The 18116-nt window shown below is 42.4% G+C and overlaps 1 protein-coding gene across 4 annotated transcripts in view; it reads left to right on the forward strand.

Annotated features, from left to right (window-relative positions):
* cracr2b (calcium release activated channel regulator 2B) overlaps positions 1 to 18116 on the forward strand; it is a 59083-nt gene that overhangs the window by 13543 nt on the left and 27424 nt on the right. For all 4 annotated transcript variants that reach the window (XM_038999107.1, XM_038999108.1, XM_038999106.1 and 1 more), the window contains 7 exons: positions 12 to 107; positions 7152 to 7339; positions 14380 to 14451; positions 14661 to 14715; positions 16119 to 16198; positions 16388 to 16517; positions 16721 to 16853. In XM_038999107.1, the coding sequence (XP_038855035.1) occupies positions 12 to 107; positions 7152 to 7339; positions 14380 to 14451; positions 14661 to 14715; positions 16119 to 16198; positions 16388 to 16517; positions 16721 to 16853 (754 nt within the window). The remainder of the gene's footprint in view (positions 1 to 11; positions 108 to 7151; positions 7340 to 14379; positions 14452 to 14660; positions 14716 to 16118; positions 16199 to 16387; positions 16518 to 16720; positions 16854 to 18116) is intronic.

Genomic DNA, 18116 nt, shown 5'->3' on the forward strand with positions numbered 1-18116 from the left:
TCATGTTAAAGGACAGTATCAGACAGTGGGACAGAAGACAGAAGATTGCTGAGGAGCTGAAGACGACGGAGCAGGAACTGGAGATCACCCTGGCCAAGCAGAGAGAGGTAGAGACATCATAGACTTAGATAGATGACTCTTTGTGTCTGTCCCATTATGACGTCTGTGAGAGCACTGAGCGTTGAGGCCATCTCCATTTTGAAGTAGTCCATAGTGCCTACTGTCACCTGGAGTACAAAGGGACATTTTAACCCGGGGCTAAGCGAGTGTTCACACTTTATAACGTGGACTAGCAGCAATCTTAGCCCAGGTCTAGCTGGCCCACGCTCCGGAGCAAGGTGAGCACCCGACTTTTCAGAGTTAGCACCACCAACACGGTGTCATAATAGCCAGTGTATAACAGGGTCAAGAACAATGCCTAGAATGCTCACTGTCCAATCACAAAAGCTGCACTGTCACTTCATTGACATATGCTGTTGATGTCTGTAATGACTTATTTTGACAAGTCAATTCATACTATTTCATCCTCCCATCTGAGGACAAAAAAAAACCAAAAATACTTTAATTCCTGCAATAATATTGGTTGCTATGCCTAACAATAACGGCTGCTATGCAGGCTGGCTAACTTCTTCTCCTGAATGTGTATTTTACCAGTAACCCTACGGTCTCATGAGTATTCTTAAGTACCCCCAGCGGTCCTAGTACACCTTGGTTTGGAACCACTGCTTTAAGTGATCTGCTCTCTTCTGTTGCTGTCTCTTCTTAGTCTTCAAATTTGGGCTCTCTCTCTCTCTCTCTCGTCCTGTCCTGCTTGTAAAAGTAAACAATTGTTTTAATAGTAATTTCACGGCTTTTTCACCTCTCCTGCAAATTCTTTGAAAAAAACATGTTTTACTTTTTTTTTTTTACCACTGTCTGTATTTCACCATCACCTATTATTCTGTTGCTGTCTCTGTGTCTTGTCTGGTCTCTCTCCATCATATCCTGTTCTTCTGTTGCTGTCTCTCTCCATCATATCCTGTTCTTCTGCTGCTGTCTCTCTCCATCATATCCTGTTCTTTTGCTGCTGTCTCGGTGTCTTGTCTAGTGTCTCTCCATCATATCCTGTTCTTCTGCTGCTGTCTCTCTCCATCATATCCTGTTCTTCTGCTGCTGTCTCTCTCCATCATATCTTGTTCTTCTGCTGCTGTCTCTTGTCTGGGCTCTCTCTCCATCATATCCTGTTCTTCTGCTGCTGTCTCTCTCCATCATATCCTGTTCTTCTGCTGCTGTCTTTCTCCACCATATCCTGTTCTTCTGTTGCTGTCTGTGTCTTGTCTTGTGTCTTTCTCCATCATATCCTGTTCTTCTGTTGCTGTCTTTGTCTTGTCTGGTGTGTTTCTAGTATTGCAATCGGAAAAGGGTCAAGAGGATACTGGGTTAGCTTAACTTGTTTTGGGTCTGTTTCTGGGTCACTTAAATCTTCCTCTTTCTTACCAGTTTCCCCTGACTTTTGCTGTATTGGCCAGTGAGAGGCTTTTAAGCCAGAGGTCGGTCATATTGGCCCTCTCCAGAAGGAGCAGTGCTCCATAGGAATGAATGGAATTTTACAGTATTTCAATTAAGTGTTTCGAGGCCAAAATGAACTGTATTTTATTGGGGACAAGTAACATTAGAGCTTCAATGAAAAATTACACTTTAAGGATTTTTGTTGTTGTTTAGCTCACATAATATAATTTAAATGTAGAATAAATGTGGCAAAAACAAAAGTAGACATTAATACATGCATTTCTATAGCTTCTAAAATATAATTTTACAACATGGGGGTAGTGCCGAGATGGAGACACAGCGGCTCTACAGAATAACATCTAAGTTTAAAAAAACGTTTTTTTATTTATTACGCAGTTGGTTACAGCCTGTAAGTAAGCATTTCACCGTAAGGTCTACACCTGTTGTATTCGGCGCACGTGACACACAAACTTTGATTTGGTTTAAGTATGTGTGTGTGACCAATACAATTTGATTTGATCTAGTGTGTATATATATATATAAATCATTGGCCCTTCTCCTTGGCTCATCTGCAAGGTAGCAAGGTAGAGGTTACTGTTGACTGACACGACCAGGGCAACTCGACTGTAAAGCAAAATTCAAGTCTGTGTAACAGCGCGACACATCTCCAAACATGACGGATAAGACGCTACATAGCCCCTAGTCTATATGAATATAAAAAGACATGACGGATAAGACGCTACATAGCCCCTAGGCTATATGAATATAAAAAGACATGACGGATAAGACGCTACATAGCCCCTAGGCTATATGAATATAAACAGACATGACGGATAAGACGCTACATAGCCCCTAGGCTATATGAATATAAACAGACATGACGGATAAGACGCTACATAGCCCCTAGGCTATATGAATATAAACAGACATGACGGATAAGACGCTACATAGCCCCTAGGCTATATGAATATAAACAGACATGACGGATAAGACCCTACATAGCCCCTAGGCTATATGAATATAAAAACACATGAGCCAGAAAATGACCTGTAGAATGGAGTATGTTATAACCTCTATGATTAGTTTTATGTCGTCAGTTCTACCAGCTAATGTGAGATTTTTAGATTCCATAACATTTGAGGACCCATAACATAAGGCCTATGTATTTTCCAATGTTTTGTTCACCTACAATCTATCCACAAAGCTTGACCATCTTTTCCCCTCTCTTTCTGGCTACCCTTCCCTTCTAAGTTCAATTTTTTTTATTTGTCATATACACATAATATGGAGTACACAGTGCAATGAAATGCTTCCTTGCAGGTTAACCTCTCTGCATTGCATCGTCAACGGAAAAGTCAGTAACTAAGTGACTAAAAAGAGAAATACAAATAAAAGTTCAATGAAATAATTTCACGGGCCTCCAGAGTGGCGCAGCGGTCTAAGACACTGATCAGTGCTAGAGGCGTCACTACAGATCCGGGTTCGATCCCGGACTGTCGCAGCCGGCGATGACTGACTAGAAGACCAATGAGGCGGCGCACAATTGGCCCAGCGTCGTCCAGGTTAGGGGAGGGTTTGGCCGGCTGGGATGTCCTTGTCCCATCGCATTCTAGCAACTTTCTAGCGGCTGGGCGCAATGCACGCTGGCTTCGGTTGCCAACTGTACGGTGTTTCCTCTGACACATTGGTGTGGCTGGCTTTCGGGTTAAGCGAGCAGTGTGCCAAGAAGCAGTGCGGCTTGGCATGGTCGTGTTTCGCGGAGGACGTTCGGCTCTCGACCTTCGCCTCTCCAGAGTCCGCACTGGACAAGACTGTAACTACCAATTGGATACCACGAAATTGGGGGTAAAAAGTACAAAAATAAATAATTTTACCAATTTAATAATGCCCCCTTTTTTTAAAATAATACATACCATATATGTAAATAACAGACATGATCCAAGCATGTTTACCTGTAGAATAGAATCAATTATAAGACCTCTATGATTCATTTTGTCAGTCTGTTCTATCGCTTCAACATCGGCCATTTTAAACAGGGTTATCTAGTCGTAGTAAAGTTCAGCTATTTCCCACAAGGCCCTAGTTTCTACCTTCTTAACAGCACTATCAACAAGGCAGGTCCTACATACCCTAGTTTTGTTGCAGCTGGACTACTGTTCAGTCGTGTGGTCAGGTGCTAAAAAGAGGGACTTAGGAAAATTACAATTGGCTCAGAACAGCACAGCACGCTGGCCCTTAAATGTGGACAGAGAGATAATATTAATAATATGCATGTCAATCTCTCATCGCTCAAAATGGAGGAGAGATTGACTTCATCACTACTTGTATTTGTGAGAGGTATTGACATGTTGACTGCACCGAGCTGTCTGTTTAAACTACTGGCACACAGCTCAGACACCCATGCATACCACACAAGACATGCCACAAGAGATCTCTTCACAGTCCCCAAGTCCAGAACAGACTATGGGAGGTGCACAGTACTACATAGAGCCATGACTACATGGAACGCTATTCCACATCAGGTAACTGATGCAGCAGGAGAATCAGATTTAAAAAACAGATAAAAATACACCTTATGGAACAGCGGAGACTGTGAAGCAACACAAACATAGACACAGACACATGCATACACACACACACACACACACGATAACAAACGTACACACACAAGAATGTTGTAATGTAGATATGTGGTAGTGGTGGAGTAGAGGCCTGAGGGGGCACAGTTTGTTGTTAAATCTGTGAATGTATTGTAATGTTTTGAAAAATGGTATAACAATTTTGCTGGACCCTAGGAAGAGTAGCTGCTGCCTTGGCAACAGGAAGCAATGGGGATCCATAATAAACCCCGGGAAGAGTAGCTGCTGCCTTGGCAACAGGAACTAATGGGGATCCATAATAAACCCCAGGAAGAGTAGCTGCTGCCTTGGCAACAGGAAGTAATGGGGATCCATAAAAACCCCAGGAAGAGTAGCTGCTGCCTTGGCAGGAACTAATGGGGATCCATAATAAACCCCAGGAAGAGTAGCTGCTGCCTTGGCAACAGGAAGTAATGGGGATCCATAATAAACCCCAGGAAGAGTAGCTGCTGCCTTGGCAGGAACTAATGGGGATCCATAATAAACCCCAGGAAGAGTAGCTGCTGCCTTGGCAACAGGAAGTAATGGGGATCCATAATAAACCCCAGGAAGAGTAGCTGCTGCCTTGGCAGGAACTAATGGGGATCCATAATAAACCCCAGGAAGAGTAGCTGCTGCCTTGGCAACAGGAAGTAATGGGGATCCATAATAAACCCCAGGAAGAGTAGCTGCTGCCTTGGCAGGAACTAATGGGGATCCATAATAAATACAAAATAGAAATGTCAGAAGAGATTTGCTTCATCAAAACGTTCTCTCATCAAATTTATTCATAAAGCCCTTCTTACATCAGCTGATATCTCAACGTGCTGTACAGAAACCCAGCCTAAAACCCCAAACAACAAGCAATGCCGGTGTAGAAGCATGGTGGCTAGGAAAAATTCCCTAGAAAGGCCAGAACCCAGAACCTCGGTCTCAGCTAGCTAGCCAGCCAGTAGCTACCGAAGTAGCTAGCCAGCTAAGTTAGCTACAGAAGCTAAACCCATAAAATACTGAAAATAAACACTTTTGTAATATCATATTAACTAAATAGTCAAATATAATATTAAAATTAATCTTACAAATAGAGTTTTGGTCGATCTGGAGAGCCATAGTCAGTCAATAAATAATATAGTAATAGTCGTAGGAAAGGTTTTCATCTTTAGATAACAATCTATACGATTACAAAGATTTGAATTATTTGTAAAATATTACAGCACAATTGAAAAATATTTGGCACATGGAAACCAAACAAGGGCGGTCTATGGTGATAGGTGGGATGGGCTGAGGGTTGGGATTAAAGAGTTTGTTTTGTAATGTATTGTTGTTCTATATACAGTTGAAGTCAGAAGTTTACATACACCTTAGCCAAATACATTTAAACTCAGTTTTTCACAATTCCTGACATTTAATCCGAGTAAAAATTCCCTGTCTTAGGTCAGTTAGGATCATCACTTTATTTTAAGAATGTGAAATGTCAGAATAATAGCAGAGAAAATGATTTATTTCAGCTTTTATTTCTTTCCATCACATTCCCAGCGGGTCAGAAGTTTGCATACACTCAATTAGTATTTGGTAGAATTGCCTTTAAATTGTTTAACTTGGGTCAAACGTTTCGGGTAGCCTTCCACAAGTTTCCCACAATAAGTTGGGTGAATTTTGGCCCATTCCTCCTGATAGAGCTGGTTTAACTGAGTCAGGTTTGTAGGCCTCCTTGCTCGCACATGCATTTTCAGTTCTGGCCACAAATTTTCTATATGATTGAGGTCAGGGCTTTGTGATGTCCACTCCAATACCTTGACTTTGTTGTCCTTAAGCCATTTTGCCACAACTTTGGAAGTATGCTTGGGGTCATTGTCCATTTGGAAGACCCATTTGCAACCAAGCTGTAACTTCCTGACTGATGTCTTGAGATGTTGCTTCAATATATTGACATAATTTTCCTTTCTCATGATGACATCTATTTTGTGACGTGTACCAGTCCCTCCTGCAGCAAAGCACCCCCAAAACATGATGCTGCCACCCCCGTGCTTCACGGTTGGGATGGTATTCTTTGGCTTGCAAGCATCCCCCTTTTTTCTCCAAACATAAAGATGGTCATTATGGCCAAACAGTTCTATTTTTGTTTCATCAGACCAGAGGACATTTCTCCAAAAAGTACGATCTTTGTCCCCATGTGCAGTTGTGAACCGTAGTCTGGCATTTTTATGGCGGTTTTGGAGCAGAGGCTTCTTCCTTGCTGAGCGGCCTTTCAGGTTATGTTGAATAAGGACTTGTTTTACTGTGGATATAGATACTTTTGTACCTGTTTCCTCCAGCATCTTCACAAGGTCCTTTGCTGATTTCTGGGATTGATTTGCACTTTTCGCACCAAAGTACGTTCATCTCTAGGAGACAGAACGCGTCTTCTTCCTGAGCGGTATGAAGGCTGCGTGGCCCCATGGTGTTTATACTGGCGTACTATTGTTTGTACAGATGAATGTGGTACCTTCAGGCGTTTGGCAATTGCTCCCAAGATGAACCAGACTTGTGGAGGTCAACATTTTTTCTTCTGAGGTCTTGGCTGATTTCTTTAGATTTTCCCTTGATGTCAAGCAAAGAGGCACTGAGTTTGAAGGTAGGCCTTGAAATACATCCACAGGTACACCTCCAATTGACTCAAATTATGTCAATTAGCTTATCAGAAGCTTCTAAAGCCATGACATCATTTTCTGGATTTTTCCAAGCTGTTTAAAGGCACAGTCAACTTAGTGTATGTAAACTTCTGACCCACTGGAATTGGGATACAGTGAATTATAAGTGAAATTATCTGTCTGTAAACAATTGTTGGAAAAATTACTTGTGTCATGCACAAAGTAGATGTCTTTACCGACTTGCCAAAACTATAGTTTATTAACAAGACATTTGTGGAGGGGTTGAAAAACGAGTTTTAATGACTCTAACATAAGTGTATGTAAACTTCCGACTTCAACTGTATGTTGATATGAGTAATCCATCCATTCAGTCATCCTGTTTCAGCTTCATCTTCTCATCCTCTTCCCCCCCCAGCTGGAGGCTCGTATCCAGGCGCTGGGCTGTGAGCAGGCAGACATCAGGGTCCAGAATCAGAAGCTCCACAGCCTGAACATACAGCTCCAGGAGCAGCTGGAGACCAGCAGAGAGGAGCTACAGAAAGCCCTGAAACAATTACAGTTCCTACAGTCAAACACGGCCCAGGAGGAGAGGAGCAGAGAGAGGTAGGGAGGGAGCAGAGAGAGGTAGGGAGGGAGCAGAGAGAGGTAGGGAGGGAGCAGAGAGAGGTAGGGAGGGAGCAGAGAGAGGTAGGGAGGGAGCAGAGAGAGGTAGGGAGGGAGCAGAGAGAGGTGGGAGGGAGCAGAGAGAGGTGGGGAGGGAGCAGAGAGAGGTGGGGAGGGAGCAGAGAGAGGTGGGGAGGGAGCAGAGAGAGGTGGGGAGGGAGCAGAGAGAGGTAGGGAGGGAGCAGAGAGAGGTAGGGAGGGAGCAGAGAGAGGTAGCGAGGGAGCAGAGAGAGGTAGGGAGTAGAGAGGGAGGGAGCAGAGAGAGGGAGAGGGAGCAAATGGAGGGAGGGAGGGACGGGAGAGGGAGGGAGCAGAGAGAGGTAGGAGAGGGAGCAGAGAGAGGTAGGAGAGCAGAGAGGGGAGAAGTAGAGAGGGGGGAAGAGGGAGAACAGAGGGATTAAATAGGGAAGGGAGGGAGAGGGGATGGCTAACTCCTACGTGCTTTGCCATATTCTCAGATTTTTTTAAATATTTGTGTTGACACGGTACGCTTGAAAATATATTTTTTGTCTGTGTACGTGATCGTTGTGGAAATTGAACCCACAACCTTTGCATTGAGATTCTCATAGGACACCTGTCTCTCTACCATATATATATATATATATATATATATATATATATATATATATATATATAATATATACCTGTGTGTCTCTACCATCATATATATATACACCTGTGTGTCTCTCTACCATCATATATATATATATACCTGTGTGTCTCTACCATCATATATATATATACCTGTGTGTCTCTACCATCATATATGTATATACCTGTGTCTCTCTACCATCATATATATATATATATATATATATACCTGTGTGTCTCTACCATCATATATATATATATATACACCTGTGTGTCTCTCTACCATCATATATATATATATATATATATATATATATATATATATATATATACCTGTGTGTCTCTCTACCATCATATATATATATACCTGTGTGTCTCTACCATCATATATATATATATATATACCTGTGTGTCTCTCTACCATCATATATATATATATATATATATATATATATATATACCTGTGTGTCTCTCTACCATCATATATATATATATATATATATATATACCTGTGTCTCTCTACCATCATATATATATATATATATATATATATATATATATATATACCTGTGTGTCTCTCTACCATCATATATATATCTATATATATACACCTGTGTGTCTCTACCATCATATATATATATACCTGTGTGTCTCTCTACCATCATATATATATATATATATATATATATATATATATACAGTGGTGGGCCGTCAGGGCCAGCAAGGCCTTCTCTGCTGGCCTAAACATCATCAGAATATATATATTTTTTTAAATATATTTTCCCACAAATATGTATTAAATTATTCCCCAGAGTAAGAATTATACTCTTCATTTCATAGCTTTCCTCTTGGTTGCACTGCTTCCAGCCCCAGGTTGAGATTTGGAGGGCTGGCCTTTATGTTAGATCTTTTATCCAATCATATTCAGCCATCATGTGTTGCCAGGGGTCTAAAATCTGCCCTCAGGCCTTTAGAATCAACAGTGCGGGCGCTTGTAGCTTAAAGTGAATGGAAATGAAAATTTAGTGTCAACCAATCAGCTTTAGAGTTGGCTATTGTACGCCTGCTGGCTGGCTCCAGTGTTACACAGGAGCCAGCTAGCAGGCGTAGTGCGTGCACGTCTTTTGATTGGATTACCAATATTGAGAAGCAGGTCCTATGGGCAGGTCTATGCAGATCCTCAGAACTAGGAAACTGAATTTGATAAACGAATTAATTTGCGTACGACTAAGCTGTTTTTTCAACCCACAATGGCGGAAGGAGGAGAAGATATCGATTTGGTCGAGGATATAATTATAACGCCATTCTCAAGACGAACTTTTCAAGAAAAGTTAGACATTGTAAGGAGAGGTCGCCCGACGCCGATGCTACAAAGCCTGTCACAGGCGGGAAAGGGGTTCGTTCGCCACTTTCAAAGTTCCAACTACGAGCGCTATCAATGGCTCACAGGCTCCGAGAAGCACTGCAAACTGTACTGCTGGGAATGCCTATTATTTGCAAGTGATCGATTTGGTGTTTGGAGCCACACTGGCTTTGCAAACTTGAGTTGTCTAACCAAGGCAGCAACGAGACACCAAAGTACGGCTGGGCACTTACAAGCAATGGTGCTTTTGAAAACTTTTGGGGACACCCGAGTGGATCTACAGCTCAATGAACAATCGCGCAGGGCAACGGAGCTGCACAATGAAAAGGTGAAGAAAAATAGGGAAATATTGAAAAGACTCATTGATTGTGTCATGTTTTTGGGTAAACAGGAACTTTCTTTTAGGGGACACGATGAAAGTGCTGACTCCACAAACAAAGGGAACTACGTGGAGCTTCTTTCTTTTCTTTCTGAAAGCAACACAGATTTACAATACCACCTGTCCACTAACAAAGTGTTCATTGGGACGTCCGGCAAAATACAAAATGACCTAATTTATGCTATTGCTGAAGTGATGGGAGAAGAGATCAAAATGGAGATTAAAAAAGCTCCCTTTGTTGCTGTTATGGTGGACGAGACAACAGATGTGGGAAATGCAGCACAGCTCTCACTCGTCCTGCGTTATGTGACGGACACAGGAGTCAAGGAGCGATTTATCCGATTTGAAGATGTGACAAGCGGCAAGCGAGCTGATGACATTGCCGCTCTTATTTTCCGTTTCTTGGAGGAAAATGAATGTAGTCTGGATAAAGTTGTGGCACAGTGTTTTGATGGCGCAGCAGTCGTGGCATCTGGACTCAATGGGGTGCAGGCTAAAGTTAAGGAGAGGGCACCGATGGCCTTATTCATTCACTGCTATGCACATCGACTAAATGTAGTACTGACTCAAGGAGCCTCAAAGCTTAAAGAATGCAAGGTCTTCTTTGCCAACCTCAATGGCCTTGCAGCATTTTTCTCACGATCCCCTAAGCGCACGCAACTGCTGGATGACATCTGCAAGCGTCGTCTTCCTAAGGTTGCACCAACGAGGTGGCAATATACATCTAGATTGGTCAATGCAGTCTTTGAAAAGAGAGTTGCCCTAAAGGAGCTGTTTAACCACTTACTGGAACATCATGATGACCATGACGGGGATACTGTGCTTATGGCTGATGGATTTAATGCACATTTGGATGATTTTGAGTTTTGTTTTTTGCTTGAAACATTCAATGGGATTTTTAATTATTCGGATGTGCTTTTTGGAATTCTACAGAAACAAACTTTGGATGTACAATTCTGCCTGACAAGGGTGAACGAGTTTTGTGACACAATTGAGCGAGAGAGGTGCAGGTTCAGTCAAATCTACGATGACACAGCGCGCATCTCAAGTTTACCCAGCGCACGCAGAGGCCCACAAGGAGACCCTCGCACATACTATCAACAACTCCACAGCAATATTCTGGACAACATTCTTTGCCAGATACGAAACAGGTTTCAAGACCACGAAAAATTAATGTTTCTCTCCCTCCTGGACCCCCGGCACTTTCAGACCTACCGGAAAAAATTCCCGCAAACAGCCTTCTCCAGCTTAACAGAGAGTCACGGAACACTGTTCGACCTATCCAAGCTAAAAACAGAACTGACTGTAATGTATGCTATGACTGATTTTGAAGGGAAAAGTCCCTCTGATCTCCTTGATTTCCTTAAGCAGAAAAATCTGAATGAGGACATGGGGCAACTTTACACATTGGCATGTGTGACAGTGACTATCCCTGTGTCCACGGCTTCTGTCGAGTGGTCATTCTCGGCCTTAAAGCGAATCAAAACGTATTCCAGAAATGCTACTGGACAGACTCGGCTTTCAGCATTAGCCTCCATGTCGATAGAAAAGGACTTATTGGTGGAACTAAAACGCACAGATAGACTGTACAACAGAGTCATTGAAGTCTTCTTGAGGAAAGAAAGGAGGAAGGATTTTGTGTTCAAATAATCAGTCTTTGGTGAGTAGGCATACAATGCATGTTATTTTTTATTAAATGTGTATGTATGTTTCGCATTTTATTTCGTTAATATTAAATACCCTATATATTAACAAAATAAAATGGCAAATAGCCTATGTTGCAAATTATTTGTTTTCTTTCTTTTATTTTCAGTGAATAGTTATGTGTCTTTATCATCACGGTGAAACTGCTTTGGGTGCGACAATGCGCTGTTTAGTGAACACACTGTATTTATTTTTTTGGGGACTTAAAGCTCAAAGTTTGTGGACCAGAAATGGATAGAAGAAGAATATTAATATAACTCTGTTGCACTCGACTATGTTCTTGCCTATTAGTTGAACTGTACTGTATTGTACTCTTCCCCTGCAATTCTCTGAATAAAAATGTCAATTTCAAGGTGACGCAACGCCTGGTTATACTGCGTTTCTGTAATAAGAGGTGGATTAATTCGGGTGGGACTGTGTAGGACCTCACTGAAGGCCCAGGCCCCAGGCCCACGGCACGCTACTGTATATATATATACACTGCTCAAAAAAATAAAGGGAACACTTAAACAACACAATGTAACTCCAAGTCAATCACACTTCTGTGAAATCAAACTGTCCAATTAGGAAGCAACACTGATTGACAATACATTTCACATGCTGTTGTGCAAATGGAATAGACAAAAGGTGGAAATTATAGGCAATTAGCAAGACACCCCCAAAAAAGGAGTGATTCTGCAGGTGGTGACCACAGACAACTTCTCAGTTCCTATGCTTCCTGGCTGATGTTTTGGTCACTTTTGAATGCTGGCGGTGCTCTCACTCTAGTGGTAGCATGAGACGGAGTCTACAACCCACACAAGTGGCTCAGGTAGTGCAGTTCATCCAGGATGGCACATCAATGCGAGCTGTGGCAAAAAGGTTTGCTGTGTCTGTCAGCGTAGTGTCCAGAGCATGGAGGCGCTACAAGGAGACAGGCCAGTACATCAGGAGACGTGGAGGAGGCCGTAGGAGGGCAACAACCCAGCAGCAGGACCGCTACCTCCGCCTTTGTGCCAGGAGGTGCACTGCCAGAGCCCTGCAAAATGACCTCCAGCAGGCCACAAATGTGCATGTGTCTGCTCAAACGGTCAGAAACAGACTCCATGAGGGTGGTATGAGGGCCCGACGTCCACAGGTGGGGGTTGTGCTTACAGCCCAGCACCGTGCAGGACGTTTGGCATTTGCCAGAGAACACCAAGATTGGCAAATTCGCCACTGGTGCCCTGTGCTCTTCACAGATGAAAGCAGGTTCACACTGAGCACATGAGCACATGTGGCAGACGTGACAGAGTCTGGAGATGCCGTGGAGAACGTTCTGCTGCCAGCAACATCCTCCAGCATGACCGGTTTGGCGGTGGGTCAGTCATGGTGTGGGGTGGCATTTCTTTGTGGGGCCGCACAGCCCTCCATGTGCTCGCCAGAGGTAGCCTGACTGCCATTAGGTACCGAGATGAGATCCTCAGACCCCTTGTGAGACCATATGCTGACACATGCACATTTGTGGCCTGCTGGAGGTCATTTTGCAGGGCTCTGGCAGTGCACCTCCTGGCACAAAGGCGGAGGTAGCGGTCCTGCTGCTGGGTTGTTGCCCTCCTACGGCCTCCTCCACGTCTCCTGATGTACTGGCCTGTCTCCTTGTAGCGCCTCCATGCTCTGGACACTACGCTGACAGACACAGCAAACCTTTTTGCCACAGCTCGCATTGATGTGCCATCCTGGATGAACTGCACTACCTGAGCCACTTGTGTGGGTTGTAAACTCCGTCTCATGCTACCACTAGAGTGAGAGCACCGCCAGCATTCAAAAGTGACCAAAACATCAGCCAGGAAGCATAGGAACTGAGAAGTGGTCTGTGGTCACCACCTGCAGAATCACTCCTTTTTTGGGGGTGTCTTGCTAATTGCCTATAATTTCCACCTTTTGTCTATTCCATTTGCACAACAGCATGTGAAATTTATTGTCAATCAGTGTTGCTTCCTAAGTGGACAGTTTGATTTCATAGAAGTGTGATTGACTTGGAGTTACATTGTGTTGTTTAAGTGTTCCCTTTATTTTTTTGAGCAGTGTATATACCTGTGTGTCTCTCTACCATCATATATATATATATATACCTGTGTGTCTCTACCATCATATATATATATATACCTGTGTGTCTCTCTACCATCATATATATATATATATATATATATATATATATATATATATACCTGTGTGTCTCTACCATCATATATATATATATATACCTGTGTGTCTCTACCATCATATATATATATATATATACCTGTGTGTCTCTCTACCATCATATATATATATACCTGTGTGTCTCTCTACCATCATATATATATATATATACCTGTGTGTGTCTCTACCATCATATATATATATATATATACCTGTGTGTGTCTCTACCATCATATATATATATATACCTGTGTGTCTCTACCATCATATATATATATACCTGTGTGTCTCTCTACCATCATATATATATATATATATACCTGTGTGTCTCTCTACCATCATATATATATATATATATATACCTGTGTGTATCTCTACCATCATATATATATATATATATACCTGTGTGTCTCTCTACCATCATATATATATATATATATACCTGTGTGTCTCTCTACCATCATATATATATATATACCTGTGTGTCTCTCTACCATCATATATATATATATATATATATATATATATATATATATATATATATATATACACCTGTGTGTCTCTCTACCATCATATATATATACACCTGTGTGTCTCTCTACCATCATATATATATATACACCTGTGTGTCTCTCTACCATCATATATATATATATACCTGTGTGTCTCTCTACCATCATATATATATATACCTGTGTGTCTCTACCATCATATATATATATATATATATACCTGTGTGTCTCTACCATCATATATATATATACCTGTGTGTCTCTCTAGGACTGTGCTCAAGGTCTCCAAGAACATGCAGAAAGAAAAAGACAGTCTGCAGAGGCAGTTGGAGTTACTGAGGTCTGTCTGCCTGCTTATCGTCTGCCTACCTGTCTTATCTGTTTGCCCATCTGCCTACCTGTCTGCCTGCCCCTGCCTGCCTGTCTGCTTGTCTGTCTGTCTGCGGGTTACCAGTTTGTTTATTGGAGAGCAAATCACATTTGTTGTTGTTTATGAAGTGCTTACCGTAGGCGTTACTATGTTTGTTTCTGATTTGTTTATCCTCTCAGGGATATGAACAAACGTCTGAGAGATGAGAAAGACACACATCAGTCCCAGAAGAGGGTCAGTGTTAATCACCGACGCTCTCCCCTCTTCTCTCCTCGTCTCTCCTCGTCTCTCCTCGTCTCCCCTCTTCTCCACCAGTCTGTCCCACCATCACCACTCCCACACTCTCACTGTCACTATACGGGGCTCCACCCCCTGGACACACCCCTACTACCCCTACTGAACCATGGTAATTCCCCCTGGACACACCCCTACTGAACCATGTTAGTTCCCCCTGGACACACCCCTACTGAACCATGTTAGTTCCCCCTGGACACACCCCTACTGAACCATGTTAGTTCCCCCTGGACACACCCCTACTGAACCATGTTAGTTCCCCCTGGACACACCCCTACTGAACCATGTTAGTTCCCCCTGGACACACCCCTACTGAACCATGTTAGTTCCCCCTGGACACACCCCTACTGAACCATGTTAGTTCCCCCTGGACACACCCCTACTACCCCCTACTGAACCATGTTAGTTCCCCCTGGACACACCCCTACTACCCCTACTTCCCATACCTATGGTTTATAGAAGGCAGCTCTAGTACTGGGTAATATTTGTAACTGTGATGATTCTTCTGAGTCATTGTTTTTTGGGGATGTTTTGAGAGAGGCTGTGAGCAAAACAAGGCCTGGAGATCTTCCCTGGTCAGATCACGTTACATTGTAAGGAAAAACGTATTTTTTCCGGAACAGAACAATCACACTGGTACCTCAAGTCTGCTGTTTCTGAAGTAAACGGCATTCTATTTTGAAAAAAAAATAAAAAATTGAGTTTGAGTGTTTTTTCGAATAATGTTATTTTGAAGGTGAGAAATGTACATCCCATAATACTGTATCTTTAATGGTCTGTAGGTTCCAAGGTAACACTTTCATCTTTCTTGATTAAATGTTTTTGTTGTTTTTAATTTAATAAAAGGAACAAAGTGTTGAAAAACACAGGAAGTTCTAGCAATCCAGCGTGTGCAGTACAAAGTACGATATTGTAGAATAAACAACTACACCGGGGGAGTGGAGGAGGGGGAGGAGGGACATTTTCCTGCAAAAGCAATGTGCAAAGAAATAACCCTAAACCTCATTGTAATCTAGCAGTGTGATTTCATTTGAAACATGCGATAATGACGAGACGATTATTTAACTAGACTTTAGTAAACTGAGTTGACGGTAATTGATGCACTTTACACAATGCTTTTACGCAATAAAAAAATGTACTTGAGAACTCCATTAAAATGAAATATCTGTGTATTTACCTGTTATCTATTTTGTAAACATGTTCATGTGTTGATATTTAACGTCTTATTGACCAAATAAATGTTGTCAATCACCATTTTGGTGCTGAATAAACGTCCTATACTTAACAACACCTATATCCATTTTGTTTTTTTTTCATTCTGGTTTCTCTGCCATCATGTGTAGCCTCCTAATGTCAGGAAGCCTCTACGGAAGAAAGGCTCAGTGATAGGGAACTACATACTGCAAGACAAGCCAATGGAAAGGTTGGTTCGATCCATGATTCAGACACTAAACCCTATGCTATGCTTGGCTGCAGCGTTTTGTCTATTTTAATAACGTTTTAAAATGGAAGTAGCAGTCATAGTAACTAAAGTTAGAGAAGTTTATAGTAACTAAATAAGTATAATTGACCTAAGGAAGTAACTAATGTTCTGTCCCGTTGATTTACTAAGGCAGCTGAGCTCATTCGGCCAATCAGAGCTGGAGCTGACTTCAGGTGGGATACCATCTAACTCGTCCAAGAGAAGACAGACATTCAGAGAACACAGCTGTGACGATAATGGACGGACTGAAGCGATACAGGTACTGTGGACTCATCAAGTGGAATCACCTTTCAGTGAGAGAGAGGGAGGGAGAGAGAGAGATATATGCAAATATAAGTCACAGGACATTTGCATTCTGTAAAACCACGATGGAAGGTCTGGGACATACTTACGTTACGACTGGGAATTTAGACAGACCAACTGAATAACGTCGCATACCCCCATCTGCTCCTTCCTCTACAGGCCAGACTGACCAGCACCCACCCTCAGAGGGTATTCAAGGTGGTGTTTTTGGGGAACTCAGGAGTGGGCAAAAGCTCCTTCATCCACCACTACTGCAATGGACACTTCCCCAACACACTGGGTACTACTGTGGGTAAGAGACTTAGACCCACTAACTCTGTGGGTAAGAGAGTTAGACCCAATAACTCTGTGGGTAAGAGAGTTAGACCCAGTAATACACTGGGTACTACTGTGGGTAAGAGAGTTAGACCCAATAACTCTTTGGGTAAGAGAGTTAGACCCAATAACTCTTTGTGTAAGAGAGTTAGACCCAATAACTCTTTGGGTAAGAGAGTTAGACCCAATAACTCTGTGAGTAAGATAGCTAGACCCAATAACACTGTGGGTAAGAGAGTTAGACCCAATAACTCTTTGGGTAAGAGAGTTAGACCCAATAACACGGTGGGTAAGAGAGTTAGACCCAATAACACTGTGGATAAGAGCGTTAGACCCAATAACACGGTGGGTAAGAGAGTTAGACCCAATAACACGGTGGGTAAGAGAGTTAGACCCAATAACACTGGGTAAGAGAGTTAGACCCAATAACACTGGGTAAGAGAGTTAGACCCAATAACTCTGTGAGTAAGAGAGTTAGACCCAATAACACGGTGGGTAAGAGAGTTAGACCCAATAACTCTTTGGGTAAGAGAGTTAGACCCAGTAATACACTGGGTACTACTGTGGGTAAGAGAGTTAGACCCAATAACACTTTGGGTAAGAGAGTTAGACCCAATAACTCTTTGTGTAAGAGAGTTAGACCCAATAACTCTTTGGGTAAGAGAGTTAGACCCAATAACACGGTGGGTAAGAGAGTTAGACCCAATAACACTGGATAAGAGAGTTAGGCCCAATAACTCTTTGGGTAAGAGAGTTAGACCCACTAACTCTGTGGGTAAGAGAGTTAGGCCCAATAACTCTTTGGGTAAGAGAGTTAGACCCAATAACTCTGTGAGTAAGAGAGCTAGACCCAATAACACTGTGGGTAAGAGAGTTAGACACAATAACTCTTTGGGTAAGAGAGTTAGACCCAATAACACGGTGGGTAAGAGAGTTAGAACCAATAACACTGTGGATAAGAGCGTTAGACCCAATAACACGGTGGGTAAGAGAGTTAGACCCAATAACACGGTGGGTAAGAGAGTTAGACCCAATAACACTGTGGGTAAGAGAGTTAGACCCAATAACTCTTTGGGTAAGAGAGTTAGACCCAATAACTCTGTGAGTAAGAGAGCTAGACCCAATAACACTGTGGGTAAGAGAGTTAGACACAATAACTCTTTGGGTAAGAGAGTTAGACCCAATAACACGGTGGGTAAGAGAGTTAGAACCAATAACACTGTGGATAAGAGCGTTAGAC

The sequence above is a fragment of the Salvelinus namaycush genome, chromosome 8 (genome assembly GCF_016432855.1).
Source record: "Salvelinus namaycush isolate Seneca chromosome 8, SaNama_1.0, whole genome shotgun sequence".
NCBI lineage: Eukaryota > Metazoa > Chordata > Actinopteri > Salmoniformes > Salmonidae > Salvelinus > Salvelinus namaycush.